The following is a 14,793-nucleotide window of genomic DNA, read 5'->3' as shown; positions in this document are numbered from 1 at the left end:
TTCAGAACACACAAGCCTACTCTCCTCCTCCCTACCTCTGAACTGACTAGGCAGCCAATAGCATCCCTCAGACGCCGGGGCTTACTCTTCCAAAGTCGCATCTTGGGACCAATGATGGAAAAACAATCGCATTCATCTTTGAGTGTTTAGACTTGTTCCGTTCACTGGGTAAGCCATTGTGCTCTCCTTTCTACAAGCCATGTCCAGTCAATATTGGACTACATAAAAGAGCTTGCATGAGAGTAGTGTATTTCAGGCATTGCATGTAGTGCTGTATACTGGCAAACTCCTACACCCGCTATGTGCAGAAAAAAACACTTGCGAGGGCAAAATGAGGCTACAGTCTCTGCACTTAAAGTACAGTGAGCTCTGCACCGTCTTTCAATCAACACACCATGTGGGCAGCTCCATGGAAAATTCTCTCCCCATTTTTGACACTTACACGCCATCTCTGTCCTGCTTTTAACAAATATTTTCCATTCACATAAACACTCGTTCAGTAGAGCAGAAAACTGGCTTTTTAAGTAGTCCCACTGGGCCCTAGATTTGGCTAGACTCACAACTGTTCAGAGCCACAATAACCTCCCAGGTAATTATGCGCCATACAAACCTTCATAACATAACAGAGCAGGTGGATGTAGGGGTTGGTATTGGACTTACATTTTTATTATCCCGGTGCTAGGCTACTGCTGGAGCGGCAAAGCTACAGTGTTACTATTCTTGAAGCGGATGTTTTATGTGTGCATGCACACTGTTCTTTGTAGCTCCTTTCTCGGTTTTTGTTCATTTAGGGCCATGCTTCTTCTCCAAATTCAATGTATGGAGTTCTATGGACAAGTATTGGTAATATGTCTGCACCCGTGCCCTTAAGCTGCATGTGTATGGCCTTATACTCAAATACAGGCAATCATGGTTGCTAATTGCGTACCCAGTCATTACAAATACTTCTCTCTTGCTGTTTTTCTCTTCTGAGCCTCCTTCCGGTGGATATATTCTGTGTCCACCTCCTACCTGTATCCACTTTCCTGAAGGTCTGGCTGGTATGGCTGGTATGGGATGCTCCCATACATATCTCGGCCTCTTCCCTAAAGCCCCTTGTACTGTCCTTACCCAGCACTCTGCGTACTCCCCCAAGCTCCTTCAATTTCCTCAACCCACCCGATCCAGTCCTGTTACATCCTTGTTCCACCACCAGTCGGCTTTCCTTCCCCATCTTGTTGCAGTAACATTTCCTCCTCTTGGTTGATTGCCATCAAAAAGCTGCCATTAGTTGGGTAAGTCTTTTATTGCTCAATTTGATACTATCACTGAAAAAACACAACCCCAGACTCCTCCTCTCCTTCTAACCACTATGTCCGCACTATGTATGTACTATGTTCACTATGTACGATTTCCTACAGAAATCTATAGCTCTGCAATACATCCAAGTTGTTAACTTACCAGCGTTTTGAGTGCTAGTGAGCAATGACCCACATCATTGGGGTCAAAGTTCATGTGATGTCATTCCTATGAAGTCACCTCAGATCAAAGACCATGTGATGTCACTGCTGCTACAGCTGTGGCTTACTTTTGTGTAAAGACACAACTTTCCTACTACTTTCAGTACAACCTTTGCATCAATTGTTGAAGTTGTTTTGCTTAATGCAGTTTTATCTGCCTTAGGCACTATTCCCAGAAGCTAACTCACTACAAACAGACCCCTTGCATTGCCTCCAGTTCCTGGTGGTTCAGATGGTACCCTATCTTCCCCCTAACCCCCAGCGCCTTGAGACCCTCATGGGTGAGTAGTCATGCTTTATAAGATTCTGATTGATTGATTGAAGTAACACATCACAAAGACACCACTAGTTCCAACACCCACGACAGTAAAGTGCTCGCCTGTTCCTTACCTTCCTTGCGGTCGATCAGGTGGCTCTTCGCCCGGCTCTCCGTGATGTCCTTGAACGAGAAGAGGAAAAGGACGACCTCGCCTTTCTCATTTTTGATTGGAACAATGTCAAGCAGACACCAAAAGAGGGCCCCTGGAGTCATAAAATAAGAGAAACACAGATCATGCAATGCCCCAGAATTATTTGCACAACTCTTTTTTTTGCTTCATACTTTTCCCTGTGGTATCCTTTCCTGTCTTGTATCTAGCTGAGTCCACTGGGACCTGCCGAGAACATGCATCCTTATGTTTGAAACAAAAGTAGGCCAAGCAAAGGACAATTAGGGTAAATTCCTGGAAAGCTGTGATTTTAGATATCTAGGAAATGTAATTTGACTTTTAAATGTGTCACTGGTGTGAAACGTAAAAGCGAAATATGCGCTATAAAACGTAGAACTTCTACATCATTATTTTGCGGCTTTTTTCCTTTTTACACTTTTGTCATTAGTCTTGTTTCACAAATTAAAGAGTTTATTTAAAGTTGGAAGATAATGAAACAGCCGTCAAAAATTGATCGCTCACCTGTCTGTCCATCTCACCGTCCCCACACATTTGCAGGTAGGAAAGCGCTGCATTGTGGCGGTGGAGCTGCACCCAGCTTTCTTGTCTGCAACACCCTCTGCACACCACAGCCACCAGTTAGCATGGCGTTGGAAACCTGCCCTGTTTCCAGCACCCTTTTCCTGCCCGTGCTGGAAAAAGCTAACAAGTTCCCTCGCGTGCTGGGAGAAATCCCCCAGCGCATCAATTACATTGATTTTATATTTTCTAAATACAAACACCTGCTTTGGAGGCTGGTCTTAAGAAGATGAAATATGCCACATTGTCCATCATTTCTCCATGGTGTTTGACTGAGGTGCTCCCACCACTAAAGAGGATATACTTATGGCACATAGGTTCCACTGCACTGTTGTCCTCTGTTGAGCTGGTGAGGTGTGTCCTCTGCAGCCCCAGCGGTGTGGCGGACCCTCTGTCAAACCTTAAATGAGGCCCTAAGACCCTAGAGTTTCACTTCTCATCTCCAGTAATGGAATGACATAGATGAGCTATCATTGTGCGTTTCAAAATAATGTGATATTCCAAAAGATGGAGTAGTGCACTTGCAGACAGAACCCTTCCTGTGGTCCCCTAAAATACACCCAGTCTTTTCTTGTGCACAAACCTGCTTTCTCTGCTTTTGTCAATGCCCTGGTGTGCAGACACCATCACCAGATGTTCCTGCTACTCAAAGACAGCCCAAGACTTTAGCACAGACTTCAGGCCTTCCATGGGGCTGAATCAGGTGTCTGACTTCTTGTTCAAGAAGTTGTGCCCTACCCTCTCAAACCCTCTTTCTCCCCCTTTCCCCGAGGCCAAGGAGCCATGCAGACCTGACCATGCTGTGCTGTCCTAGAGTGATGGGATGAGTCATCTGGACACAGTGCTGCCTGTCCCTTCCTCATTGGTGTGTTAGTAGCTCACAGTGATGGGTTAGAGGGTTTGCTTCCTCTGAGGCCTCAGACCGAAAAGCTTATTCCTATAACAAGCTTGAGATAAACAATGCCCTCAGATGGAACATTTCAGGAGCTTCTCCTCATGATGATGCAGACGATTTGGTGAAGTTAGTTCCATAGGGATAACTACAACGCACTTTGCCAGCAGGGGTAAATGTAGACACAGCGTTAGACTCAAGTGAAATTACTGGTAAAAGCCTTTGCCTTGCCTTTCCTACCCCTCACTTTTGTCAACCCCTCGGCTCCGCTTCATGTGGCATCTCTTCCCTCGCTGTGCTGCCATCCTGTTCACCATCTTGTTCATCTTTCAGCTCTCCTCCCATCCCCAGCTTCTTGTCTTTTGCCCCTTTGCTTCTCAGTTCTGCCCCATCCTGATCTCCTTGTTGTAACTCTACCTGTCACTACAGTTTAACCCACTCAGTGTAAATGATTCTTAGTAGAAAGTAGGCAAACCACTGAGTTGAAATGCATTGCCTCTGATGACGCCAGGGGGCTTGTTCCAAAGTCTGAAGCTTTAAGACATTCATACCAATAGCCGGCGCCCTGCTCATCAGGATGGGTTTGGTGGCCACGTCACCTCATGCCAACACTGTCCTGGCCTTACATCTGGCAACCAGAAGTGGTTTGCTGCAGTTGAACCCCCACCTTGCTGCATCGAAAGAGAAAGACTCCTCTCATATGTTTTGTGAAATGATCTGGTTAGCTCTATGGTTAAGATGCTTTTCATCACTGGTCAACACAGCGCCCGGACACCTGATCAGGGCCCACGCGACTCTTGCCCAGGAATGTTTGCTACTCTCTGATCTCTCTCTGGTCATCCTACTTGGCCACACAGTGACCTCTCTGTAACCTTTCAAGGTGCTGACTTGGTTAAGTCTTTTAGCTTTCTTATTATTATTGTTAGTACCATTACAATGTTGTCGAGCATCTGTTTGTAAGTGTTATCTACTGTACAGTGCTCAGATGCCCTCAAGTCTTGTACGTGCCTTATGAGACCTCAAATAAATAAACTAATTAGACTGCACGCTTGAAAGCTATTCTTTGTAGGCTAAAAGCCTAAGGCTGGAAACAGTATCTATAATGCTGGGAGTGAGGGGCTCACCCTAATACTGGGTCTGCGACTGAAGACTGGTTCTCCAAAGCGTGCATGACTCTTCGGGGTATCTTGGTTGAGCAGTCAAAGAGTAGGACATTCATAGTGGTGTGTGAACATTGAGTCACATGTATCATAGCACAATTATTACACACACAACCAAGAGCAGCCCCCTTGTAATTGGGTCAGGGGTGGAGGCACTAAGCCCTAAAAGACAGATTGGGTGGGTTGTGTTTTTTTGGGGTTCCCATTCTCCTAAAGCTGTGCTGGGTGAGCACCGGGGTGGTCCCAGATAAGGAAAACCGTGGAATTTTAGAGGTGAACAAATAGAAAAAGTAAAAGCATTAGATTTTCATCTCATCAGGGGACCAGCATTTTTATTACTAGTACCCAGTACATTTCTTTACAGTTTAATAGTTATGATGAGAGTTTCCTAGCTGAATACACAAGTCACACCTCTTATATTTAAAATGCACAGCATTTGTAATGCAAAATGAAATGAAATTAGATATTACCTCCTCTTAAGTTTTCCTCAAACCAGTCCTAACAATTTGGGTTATGCATCAGCGAATTTCAAGTTCCCTAGCATAAGCTTCAGACTTTCCTTGATTCCTGAAGGGAGAAGTAGCTTCTGGAATACCAAGCCATGCAGGCATCAGGGATGCCCCAGTTCGGCTGGGAGGACGAGGAACTAGGCCTGTGACAAGGTAGGTCAGTACTTAGAGTAATGACAATTACTGGTAAGTAACCCGCCATTCAAGGAAAAAAAGAAGGCAATAGACACCCGGCATCCCTGGAGCTGCAGAAACTCACCACTCTTCTTGTAGAAGCAGAGCTCGGCCTGGTACTCCTGCTTCCCCTCTAGAACCTTCTCGATGTGCTGCAGAACGGGGTCGCTTGTCTCTGCCCCATACAGGAAGCGGCAGCTGCCGTTCTTCTGCATGACTTCTGTCCGTCCGAAGCCGGTGAGGTCGCAGAAGCCATCGGAGCAGTACACGATAGGGAAGCCACGGTGCACCTGGGCATTTGCAAGGATGAAGTTGCTGTCTGCAAAATAACATGAAAAGAGGCATAAGCAAGGCCATTCGTAATGAGGGCCAAAGTGTCACATATATCTCTCATTAGAATATTGGAATGTTGAGAGCTCCATTGAAGACAATTGAGTAGCTTCAGGCTTATAATGGCTGGTATAAGCCCGGAGCTTCAACATTCCAATGTTTGTCTTCCTGTTTCTCCCTTTTTAATTTAGAACATTCTACCCTCAGTGGGTGGAATGTTCTAACAGCCTTACAGCCCTTTTGCCTCAGCTATAACCCATTGTTAAAGGTCCTTTCCCTTGCTATGGACCCTCGCCTGTGACTGTGGTCTATAACTCGGGTTCAGGGCCATTAACAACAGGTATAGTCCTTGCAGCGGGCTATAATAGGCACTCATCCGCTGAACTATTTTACCAATCAAGCTAGCAATAAAGACTATATATGGAGCTAAGGTGTGACATCATCAGATAAGTTTCCAAGTCTGAATAAACATAACTGAACAACACTATCTAGCTGGGTGCATTATATATATTTATGAGGCATAAGGACATTTATAGAATTCTAAACTTACTTTGTCAAACATTACACAGAATGCCCCTGTAGAAAAAAAATATTTAGGGAGCACTACGTTCCAGGTGAAAAAATGGATCTTAGGACACATTTGTGTAATTACTAACAGAGATCTACAGTATCGCGACATTTTGAAAAATTCCACCAAGGGGACTGGACCAAAATGATGTCTTTTGGTCTGGATGGTGTTGGGAGACACACCAGGGGTGGAGATAGATGTCGACAATTGTGCAGATGAAAATCTTGCTAAATTATCAATTTAGAAACTTGAGAGCCCACTTGGCTTAATATAACTGAGGCGTTAGCCATACATCTGTAGAGAATAGGACACTAGTGACTGCACCACTGTCAGCTGATTTTGTACCCTTGTTGTATTTTTAACATAGGTTTTTTAAAAAAAAATCTTTCACCCTTTTTCATAGTTGTTATTTAAAAAATGTGTGTGCGGTCTAGTTTCTAGAACAACATCTTCAAACAAACATTGGCATAACCAATAGGTCTCGCCTTTGGGACCTCATAAGTGTTTAGTCATCCAGCACAATATCCTTGGTGCAACAACATCAACTGTTGCATGGCTAAGCACTTATAAGGTCCCAAAGACGAGACCTATTGGCTATGAGAATGCTTGTTACAGTAAGAAATCCTCTTCTGTTAAAAAAGGCCTTTAAAGTCTGTCTGTTTACTTGCAATATGCTTTTATCTATGACTAAGCTCTGTCATCGGCTTTACACCTTAAAGAATAATTCATCATTCATGATATAAGAAGGTTAATTTTCATGCTGATCGCTTTAAGGAATGAACTCAAGTTTAGCTTTTGCAAAACCTCTTTAGCAGATATTCACGCAGCATGTCGACGCTTGGTTTCCTTCTTGCTCCTCCCCATTTTGTGCTATGTAATGCTGTGCTATGTTAAAGGTGCTCTGATAATATTGTGTTGTGCCATTACTACTCCTCCTGGGGAAGGTGATGAGATTTTATGTATTTAATAATAATGTTATCATTGTATACAAAGCAATAATGAGCCCTAGATCTTGTCACCTTCATTTCAATATGTAGGTTTGTTAAGAGTTGGTATAACAGCAGTCCTGTATAAGGTGATGACATGCAGGGAAAAGACTGGTATGAAATGTGGGAAGAAGTCTTAACTTGAAGGGTGTGCCATTCTGAAGATTTTGAAAGGCTCACACAACCGCTTTTCTATTACCAGCTTCAGAAAAATTGACTATTTCCTGCTCTTGCATTGGCCTTTCTTTTCATCGACCGTTTTCTATCTTTTTAACACATATTGCACCACAGTATTTTATGTAATCTGGTCTTGGGAGATTCTTCACCTTAACTCCAAACACAGCAGATGTTTTCTTGTTACTTATTTATTGCGGAATCCAGAATATTATTTTTGATAAAAAAGCTTTCAGTGGTGTCATTGCCATATATAGTGCTTGGGTGCGCCGTTGTGAAATATTAGCAAATGTGTAATAAAATGTTGGAACCATTGCCTTAAGAAATTAGTACAGTACTGTTATTTTGTTTTAGGTTTGCATATTATCGTCAGCTCTTTTAATCAGTTATTGTGAACAAAATGTGTTTCTCTAACGTAATCGGCAAGAACATGAATAGTAGAATATGTTCTATTTAAAAGAATAAATCTTGTGTTTTGAGTCGCTCTTATTTTTTTTTTTTTTTGATACGTTTTGCTCTGACCAAGCATCAGTAAGAGAACATGTGGTCCTTACAGAACTGTAAATAGAAAGCCTATTTTGCTGCGTAACTGTTTCTTTAGTTGGAATATGCTAAACAAGGCACAGGAAACACGCCTACCTTAAATTAAAGAACATTGGCCCACGTGTGGTGTGCAATGTGCGCGCGCTGTAAGGGGAAAAAACAGCAATCTCAGAGGGTTGGTGGGAGCGGGCAAACACGGCAGATGAAGACAAGCAAAGGAATGTCAGGAAAGCAGCTGGCATCTGGCCGTGCTGCTGCTTGCTCCTGAACTCCCTAGGCCAGGAGAGTTAACGTTTAGATAGAAGGCGGGACACGCACCCGCCTTTGGCCAATTGCGGGCTTTACATTTTTTAAAGTCACATGCAATGGCCAATCACTTCAGCTTTTCAGAAAACTCGTACGTGTGGTTTTTTTTTAGCCACACGCACAAGTTTGCTGAAAAGCTGAAGGGATTCCAAGAAGTCATTTTCTAGTGCAGCGCATTCGCACTGCGCTAGGCTTGACCTAAAAACATGGACTATTTTGAACGATACTGACATGCCTTAAATGGATGTGAGTATGCTCATTGTGGCTGGCAAGATAATATTCAATGGCGGTTATGATGATAAATGAAATGTTAATTGTTAACTTGACAACTATTTGTATAATGAAATGAGGGATTACGAAATACCTAATGAGTCTGAAGAAAGACTTGTGTATTGTCTGTTTTCGGTATGTTACATTTCACTCTTAAGGAGCTAACTAGGGCAGCATAAATTTATGTTGTTCTAGGTAAATTGTCATATGATATAAAATATGAATCTATAACCAAAGAAATTGCATATGCCAGCTGGGGTGAGATAATATTAAAGGACTTACCATGTTGAGAAATCAAAAGTCAAATTGTAATTTGGAAATTAAAGTGTACACGAGAAAGAATCGCAAGTGCGTAGGAAATGGCCAAGTTTGGTAAAAAGTATTTGGCCGGAGCAATAGACCGACCTCCGCTGCACAGGAGGGAGAGAGCGCGGTCCCAGGAGGCGCCCGCCCCTCATCAGCAGTCTGCTGCCTGCCCCAGTGCACGTTTGCAGCCCGGTCCGCAATCCAGTGCCTTATCAAAACCCTGCCACCCTCCCACCACCAGCACTATCATGGGCAGTTGCGCCCCGCGGAGATAGACCAGAAATGGAGTCAGAGAGGGTAGGACCCATAGAAAAGAAGAAGGGTATCTCTGGGAAACCAACATCCGACATCGCACAAACATGTGCCAGTGCGAGAAGTGAGTAAAGAGGCCCACCTTAAGGACTGCCTGCCGAGTCACAAGAACAGCAGCTTCTGGAGCACAGACCTCGTGCCCTACAATTGGAGCGTGCTTGTTTCCAGATAAAGGCCTAATACGAATACAAACAAGCATTTGCAATGCAATAGGTATCGTATTTGTGCAAGTTTAAGCTATTGGCATTGTAAATGACAATGCCTTTTATTTATTTGTTTTGATAATTAACACATAAATAAAAGACATTGTAATTTACAAAGCCAATAGCTCAAACTCTTGTAAATACAAGACCTATTTCATTTCATAGACGCGGCCGCCATTGTCCCACCCTGCTTGGAAAGTGAAAGCATGTTGCGCCTTCAGTAGGAGAAACTCATTAAACAAAATAGTGCTTACAGACTAAATAAGACACATTGTGTAACAACAGAAGTAAACGGGCCAGTCCTCATGGTAGGTTACAAATGTAGACAAGGCGGGACTAAGGAGGGACTTTGAGTCTATACTAGAATACAGCATGCCTCGCAGAGCAGCGCATGCGCTGCCCGGGCTCACTCTAATGAAGGAGAGGGTAAATAAAGGTGGGTGTTCATGACAATGGAGGACTTGTGCAATTTGAGGAGGGAGAGCTTGAAGGGATATCTTGGCAGGCAGCTTCCAGGCTATTATGGCAGTATTTTCCTACCAAACTGTGGCTACAGTGCCAGTTTTCCTTGCCTGCATGATGCAGATGACACCCTTGCCCTCACCATCAGAAAGTTTTCTTGAGCTGTCAAGGTTACTCAGTCACACATTCATTCTTCTCCTGAGATTCTTTCCATCTAAAGACGTTTCGGTCTTCAGTCTTGTCAATGTTGGTATTATTACATCAGGGACTAACTCACATCTTTTTATTCATTCCAAAGGTAAATAGGATTCTGCCTGCCTTTCCCCTGTCTTGATGTTATAAAGGGTCAGCATTCTTCATAGTAGTACATTTAAAAGGAGGCTATAGGCCACAGCCTCACTCACCGAGGAGAGTTCACCAAGGAAATCTCACAGAGGAGACTTCCTGGGGAAAATGTCTTCACCTCAGCAGGCTTGAGGACTCTTCACTGAGCCCATCTGCTTCTACATGCTACCACACGCCAGCCTATCTTCATCTAAAACCTTAACTTATACAAAACCAAACTCAACTCAACAGCCAAGCAGAGAGCCCCATGCAACAGGTGAAAAAAAGACAATAGATAGACTAAACAGACATGCCCCCCATGCAAAAATAACTTTTTGACCTCCCCACCAACCAATATTGAAACCCACAGCTAACGTCAATAGCAGCGGCAAGAGTGATTCTCCATGATGAAAGTTGGGTGGCGCAGGGCTCTTCAACTAACATTTGCAGCTAAGTGGTAATCACATTTTCAGTTAGCATGGACCTAAAACCAGGGGAGTAGTTCGGTCAATATGATGGGGGGGGGGGGTGAACTTCAGATCTCCCAATAATGGCGCTGGTATAGCTTGTGAAAATGCATTATATGAGAAGCAGGGTGTGATGGTGGGGGCTTAAGGGGCAGTGCACATTGCTGGGAGTATTAAAACAATATTTTTTCAACGGAACCAACATTTTTTAAGGCCTTCAAAACAGAGATGAGAGAGTGAGTTGGTGTGATTTTGTCTGTGTTTATGTAAAACGCTCAGGTGAAATCTGACAGACACCTCGCCATACTCGACTGAAATATCTTGTACCCTACTATTTATTACAGAATACATTTTTTAGGGGGGTGGAACACCACAACCTAACCCCCAGACCTCTGAAGGTATGCCCCTGCCTCAAACTTAAGTTACATAAAGTTCATGGTTCTAAGCTCAGAGTAACTCCTAGTAGTATAACTTGGCTTTGTAAAGCTTGGCAATGCATTTATTCATGCATTGAGGGGGAATCAGATAGTTTGGCCCTAGCCACCACATAATACTCCTCCCGTCCATTGCAATTGACCTGAAACAAACATCATGACCAAACAATCATACCCACACGGCCAAATAACAAACAGTTAAATGGAAAACAAAAAAAATATATACAATGTTTTTATTAGCAGGATCCTTGTAAGATTCAAAATATATAAAAGAGATTTAAAAACATATACATCATCAAGTCACATCAAATATTCATATAAGTTAAAAACATGTCATTCAGAAACCTGGAGAGTATAACAATCAATAGTGACATCAGAACCTGATGAAGGTCAGAAATAAAGAAAGATGAGTTGGAAAAGGAAAAAACAGAGAAAATAAACATGACTGAGATGAGAATGAATCTGAGATGAGATTGAATAAGTGGTGAAAGAAAGAAACATTGAAGTAAAGAAAGGGGAACAATAACAAAGTCAAGAGGAGAAAGGAGAGAAAGAAAGAAAGAAATATGTTTGGAGAACCTAATAAAAGAAAGAGGACAGGAAAAGAATTCAAGGTAAACGTCCAGGCATAGTGAGAAGGGTGGATTCGGAAACAATATTAAGAAGTGGGGAATTGGAGTGATGGTGGAGGAAGAGTGATAAGGAGGACAATGAGATTGAAAATAGGAGGATAAGGCAAATGGCTAAGACTGAGATACGCAAAGAAGGAGGATAAGTAGCGGGAAGGAACACAAATTTAGGGACGATAAGAAGGAAACTGAGAGACTGAGGCAAGAGAGAGAAAATAAGGTATTCAGGCCAGAGGCAATCTTGGAAAATGAAGGTGAACGAAACTGAGAATTGAAGTGTCTGAAGGTGTAGAATGAGGTGGCACGGATACTTAAGAAATATGGGGTGAGCATTTTGGGTTTCAGACTTCCCTCCTTGGCATTATGAGGACATTCTAGATCTTATGGTGTCCCTGGCATAAAGTGGCCTCCATGGCATAGTGCCATAATTTTAGTCATAAAGTAGCCACAAGGAACACGTGGCCCTACTTCATATATTTGGCCATTTAATGCAATATTCATATCAAGTAGGAGGGAGAAAAAACACAGGAAAGGTCACATATTACAGTACAATTGCACCCAGGAGGGTAATAAAATGGACAGATGTAGGCGAGCAGCAAGGGGGAGTCACAGTATGCAGTAAGGGGGGCCGAATCCGATGGAAGTACAATGGTAATAGGAGCAATGTCAACAGGCACATGAGTCTACACCTACACGTTGCAGATGTTATTTCCTTGGTGTTAGAGAGCACTTGGAGCTTTGACTATTATTAATGAGTCAAGTGAAGCACTTCATCATGTAAATTGATAAGAGATTGTATGACATTACCATCTGTAGTGCTATGCGAAGGCAACTCCTGCAAGATTAGTCTAATCGAAAAATGAGGGATAACCCTGTTGACTACTGATTTCATGTAACTTTTCATATTTTCACCCTGACACCTGCAAGCATAGTGGGATTGCTATTGTAGGTGTCCAAATGTACTTGGAAGTGGCAGGATGGGAAAATTGAAGGAGATGAAGATGGGTATGAAGGAAAATGAAAAAGGTACCGGTCACTGCTTCAAAATAGTAGGAAGCTGGGTCAAATTGCATACCACAATAAGTTAACTGTCTGTAAAGACTATGGGGCCCATTATGATAACGAGCGGATCACCACCGCCCGTATGGCAGTGGCGATCCGCCCGCCAAAATCCACCGGCCGCCTCTAATTTCTGCCCGCCACATTACCATGGAGGGGGGGACCCTGGCGGACGGGAAGACCGTCCGCCGGTTTTCCCCCAGTAGGCAATCCGCCCAATTGCCTACCGGGCGGAAAAGCAGTTTATATGGTGGCGGTGTGTGGTAGACATCGCCATCCATTTTACTATGACGGCGGGGATGTGCCTTTCCGTGGTGGAAAGGCAGGCGGTTTTTAACATTGGGGGCCCGTAGCGGGCCCCCAGGGATTCTGGGGGGTGGGGGGTGCACATGGGGGGTACCTATGGTACCCCCAGCAGTTCCCTGCACAACATGGCAGGCTCCGCGCGGTGCCTGCCATGTTGTGCATTGAAGTGCACAGCATACCTTCCTGGCATTGTGGCGGGCGGTGCAGTCAGCACCGCCCACCACAATGACAGGAATGCTGGATGCGCCCGCCTTATGGCTGGCGATCCCTGTTTGTGTTGGGATTGTGGGCGGAAAAAGTCCACCCGCCAACCTAATGTGCCCCTATGGCTTTATAGATACTTTTAAAGCACACTGGACCTATAAATATTCTATCTTGCTACCACTTGTTACCGTGTTTTCTTGGCGAAACTCCCAAAATCTCTGGCAGTAATAGGATTTGTCTGGTTTGCCATAAAAGTGCTACAGTGTTTCAAGAGGGTAGCATCCGATCTGCATATAAACTCTTTAGCTTTTTAGCCAAATAATTTGCAAACATGGCTTCATTTTTCAAAAGTTTCTTTCTAGGGAGTGTATTCCCCAAATTTCCTGAGGAACACTAGCTTCACCCGATAGCTATTGATCTCTTAGATTATTTCCCTTTATATATATATCCAAATTAAGCTGTGAAATGTAGCATTTACCCCCAAATCTTACTAAGTAGCACTGAGCTTGTTCACTGTGCTCAATCTTTCAGAGCCAATGAGGAGATGGTTCCAAGTGAGGGGTATTTTAGATGTCTGGCTGCTGTCTAGAACAGAGAACAGCTGTGGGAGCTCCTATCACACTCTGAACAGGCAAATTGAAGGCAGCATCAGTGCAAGCACAGCACAGGCCCAGCATGAGCAGCAGCTGTGGGATCTTCCCTCCAAAATAAGGATGAGCCAACAAGGCAGGCAGCTTAGGAGTTCAGTGAGTCGGCACCCAGACTCTGCGACTGGTTGCTCATGTCTTCCTGAGTCTCTCAGCAGGGAGAAGGTTATTGAATGCATCAGGATGTAAAGTAAGGATGAATGGAGGAACATTTGAGGAAAAACCAGGGCTCTTGGGGGCGCAAGAAAAAGTGAGAAGCTTGGACCTTCACAATAAAGTCCAACTAGGAGTCATAGCTAACATCAGGGCACAAGTCAGGGGTACAAGGCGTACACCCACTCTTTTCACAGGGTGGACTCTGTCCACACTGCCAAGACGTTGGGTCCCACTGAATAATGTGCTGAACCCGTCCCAGTGTAATTTGCAAACACCAGGACACATTCAGCAGCGCCTGCACCTTGTTGCCTGCTTTCCATCCGTAACAACGTGCAGGCAGCAAGGGGGGTTTCTTAGTTCAGACTCCTGCTGGGCCCATAAGAAGGGCCGAATCCGAGGGGTCATCAGCCTCCTTTTGCTCCAGTCTCTTGGCTGGCAGCAGTCAGGAGCCTCACACTTTATGCAAATGAAGCGGAGGGGACACAAAGGCTCACACCTTGTTAGCACTTCACGCATACTTAACAGAGGTAGCTTTTCACTTTGTTTGGGCTCTGTTTAGGAGATATGCATGCACCGTAAGACCATCGGATGTGTTGGTCTTTCCCAGTATTTACAAAAAGCAAATTGCATTTATATAGTGCTTACTACCCCTGAGGAGGTGTTTTAATAATTTAAACATCACTATTTTTTCTTGTAAAGCACTATGGGTAGAGAACGTTTACACTGACAAAAGGCAACATTGTTTTATGTGTAACTTGCCAAAGTGTGAATCTTCAGGAGGGTTTTCCTGTATACTGGAAATGTGCTCCAATGTACTCATGATAGACATGTTAAACATATATGTGAGCTTAAGATCTGATGTCACT

At 43.8% G+C, this 14,793-nt stretch overlaps 1 protein-coding gene across 1 annotated transcript in view; it reads right to left on the bottom strand.

The window, feature by feature from the left end:
• LOC147717186 (voltage-gated delayed rectifier potassium channel KCNH8-like) overlaps window positions 1-14,793 on the bottom strand; it is a 429,742-nt gene that overhangs the window by 15,980 nt on the left and 398,969 nt on the right. Inside the window, exons 2-3 of the mRNA XM_086919846.1 lie at window positions 5,327-5,560; window positions 1,890-2,021 (exon numbers count right to left, since the gene is read on the bottom strand). Of these exons, the coding sequence (XP_086775972.1) occupies window positions 1,890-2,021; window positions 5,327-5,560 (366 nt within the window). The remainder of the gene's footprint in view (window positions 1-1,889; window positions 2,022-5,326; window positions 5,561-14,793) is intronic.

This window comes from Lissotriton vulgaris, chromosome 5 (assembly GCF_964263255.1).
Source record: "Lissotriton vulgaris chromosome 5, aLisVul1.2, whole genome shotgun sequence".
Lineage (NCBI taxonomy): Eukaryota > Metazoa > Chordata > Amphibia > Caudata > Salamandridae > Lissotriton > Lissotriton vulgaris.
This window is presented reverse-complemented; position numbering and strand designations above follow the sequence as displayed.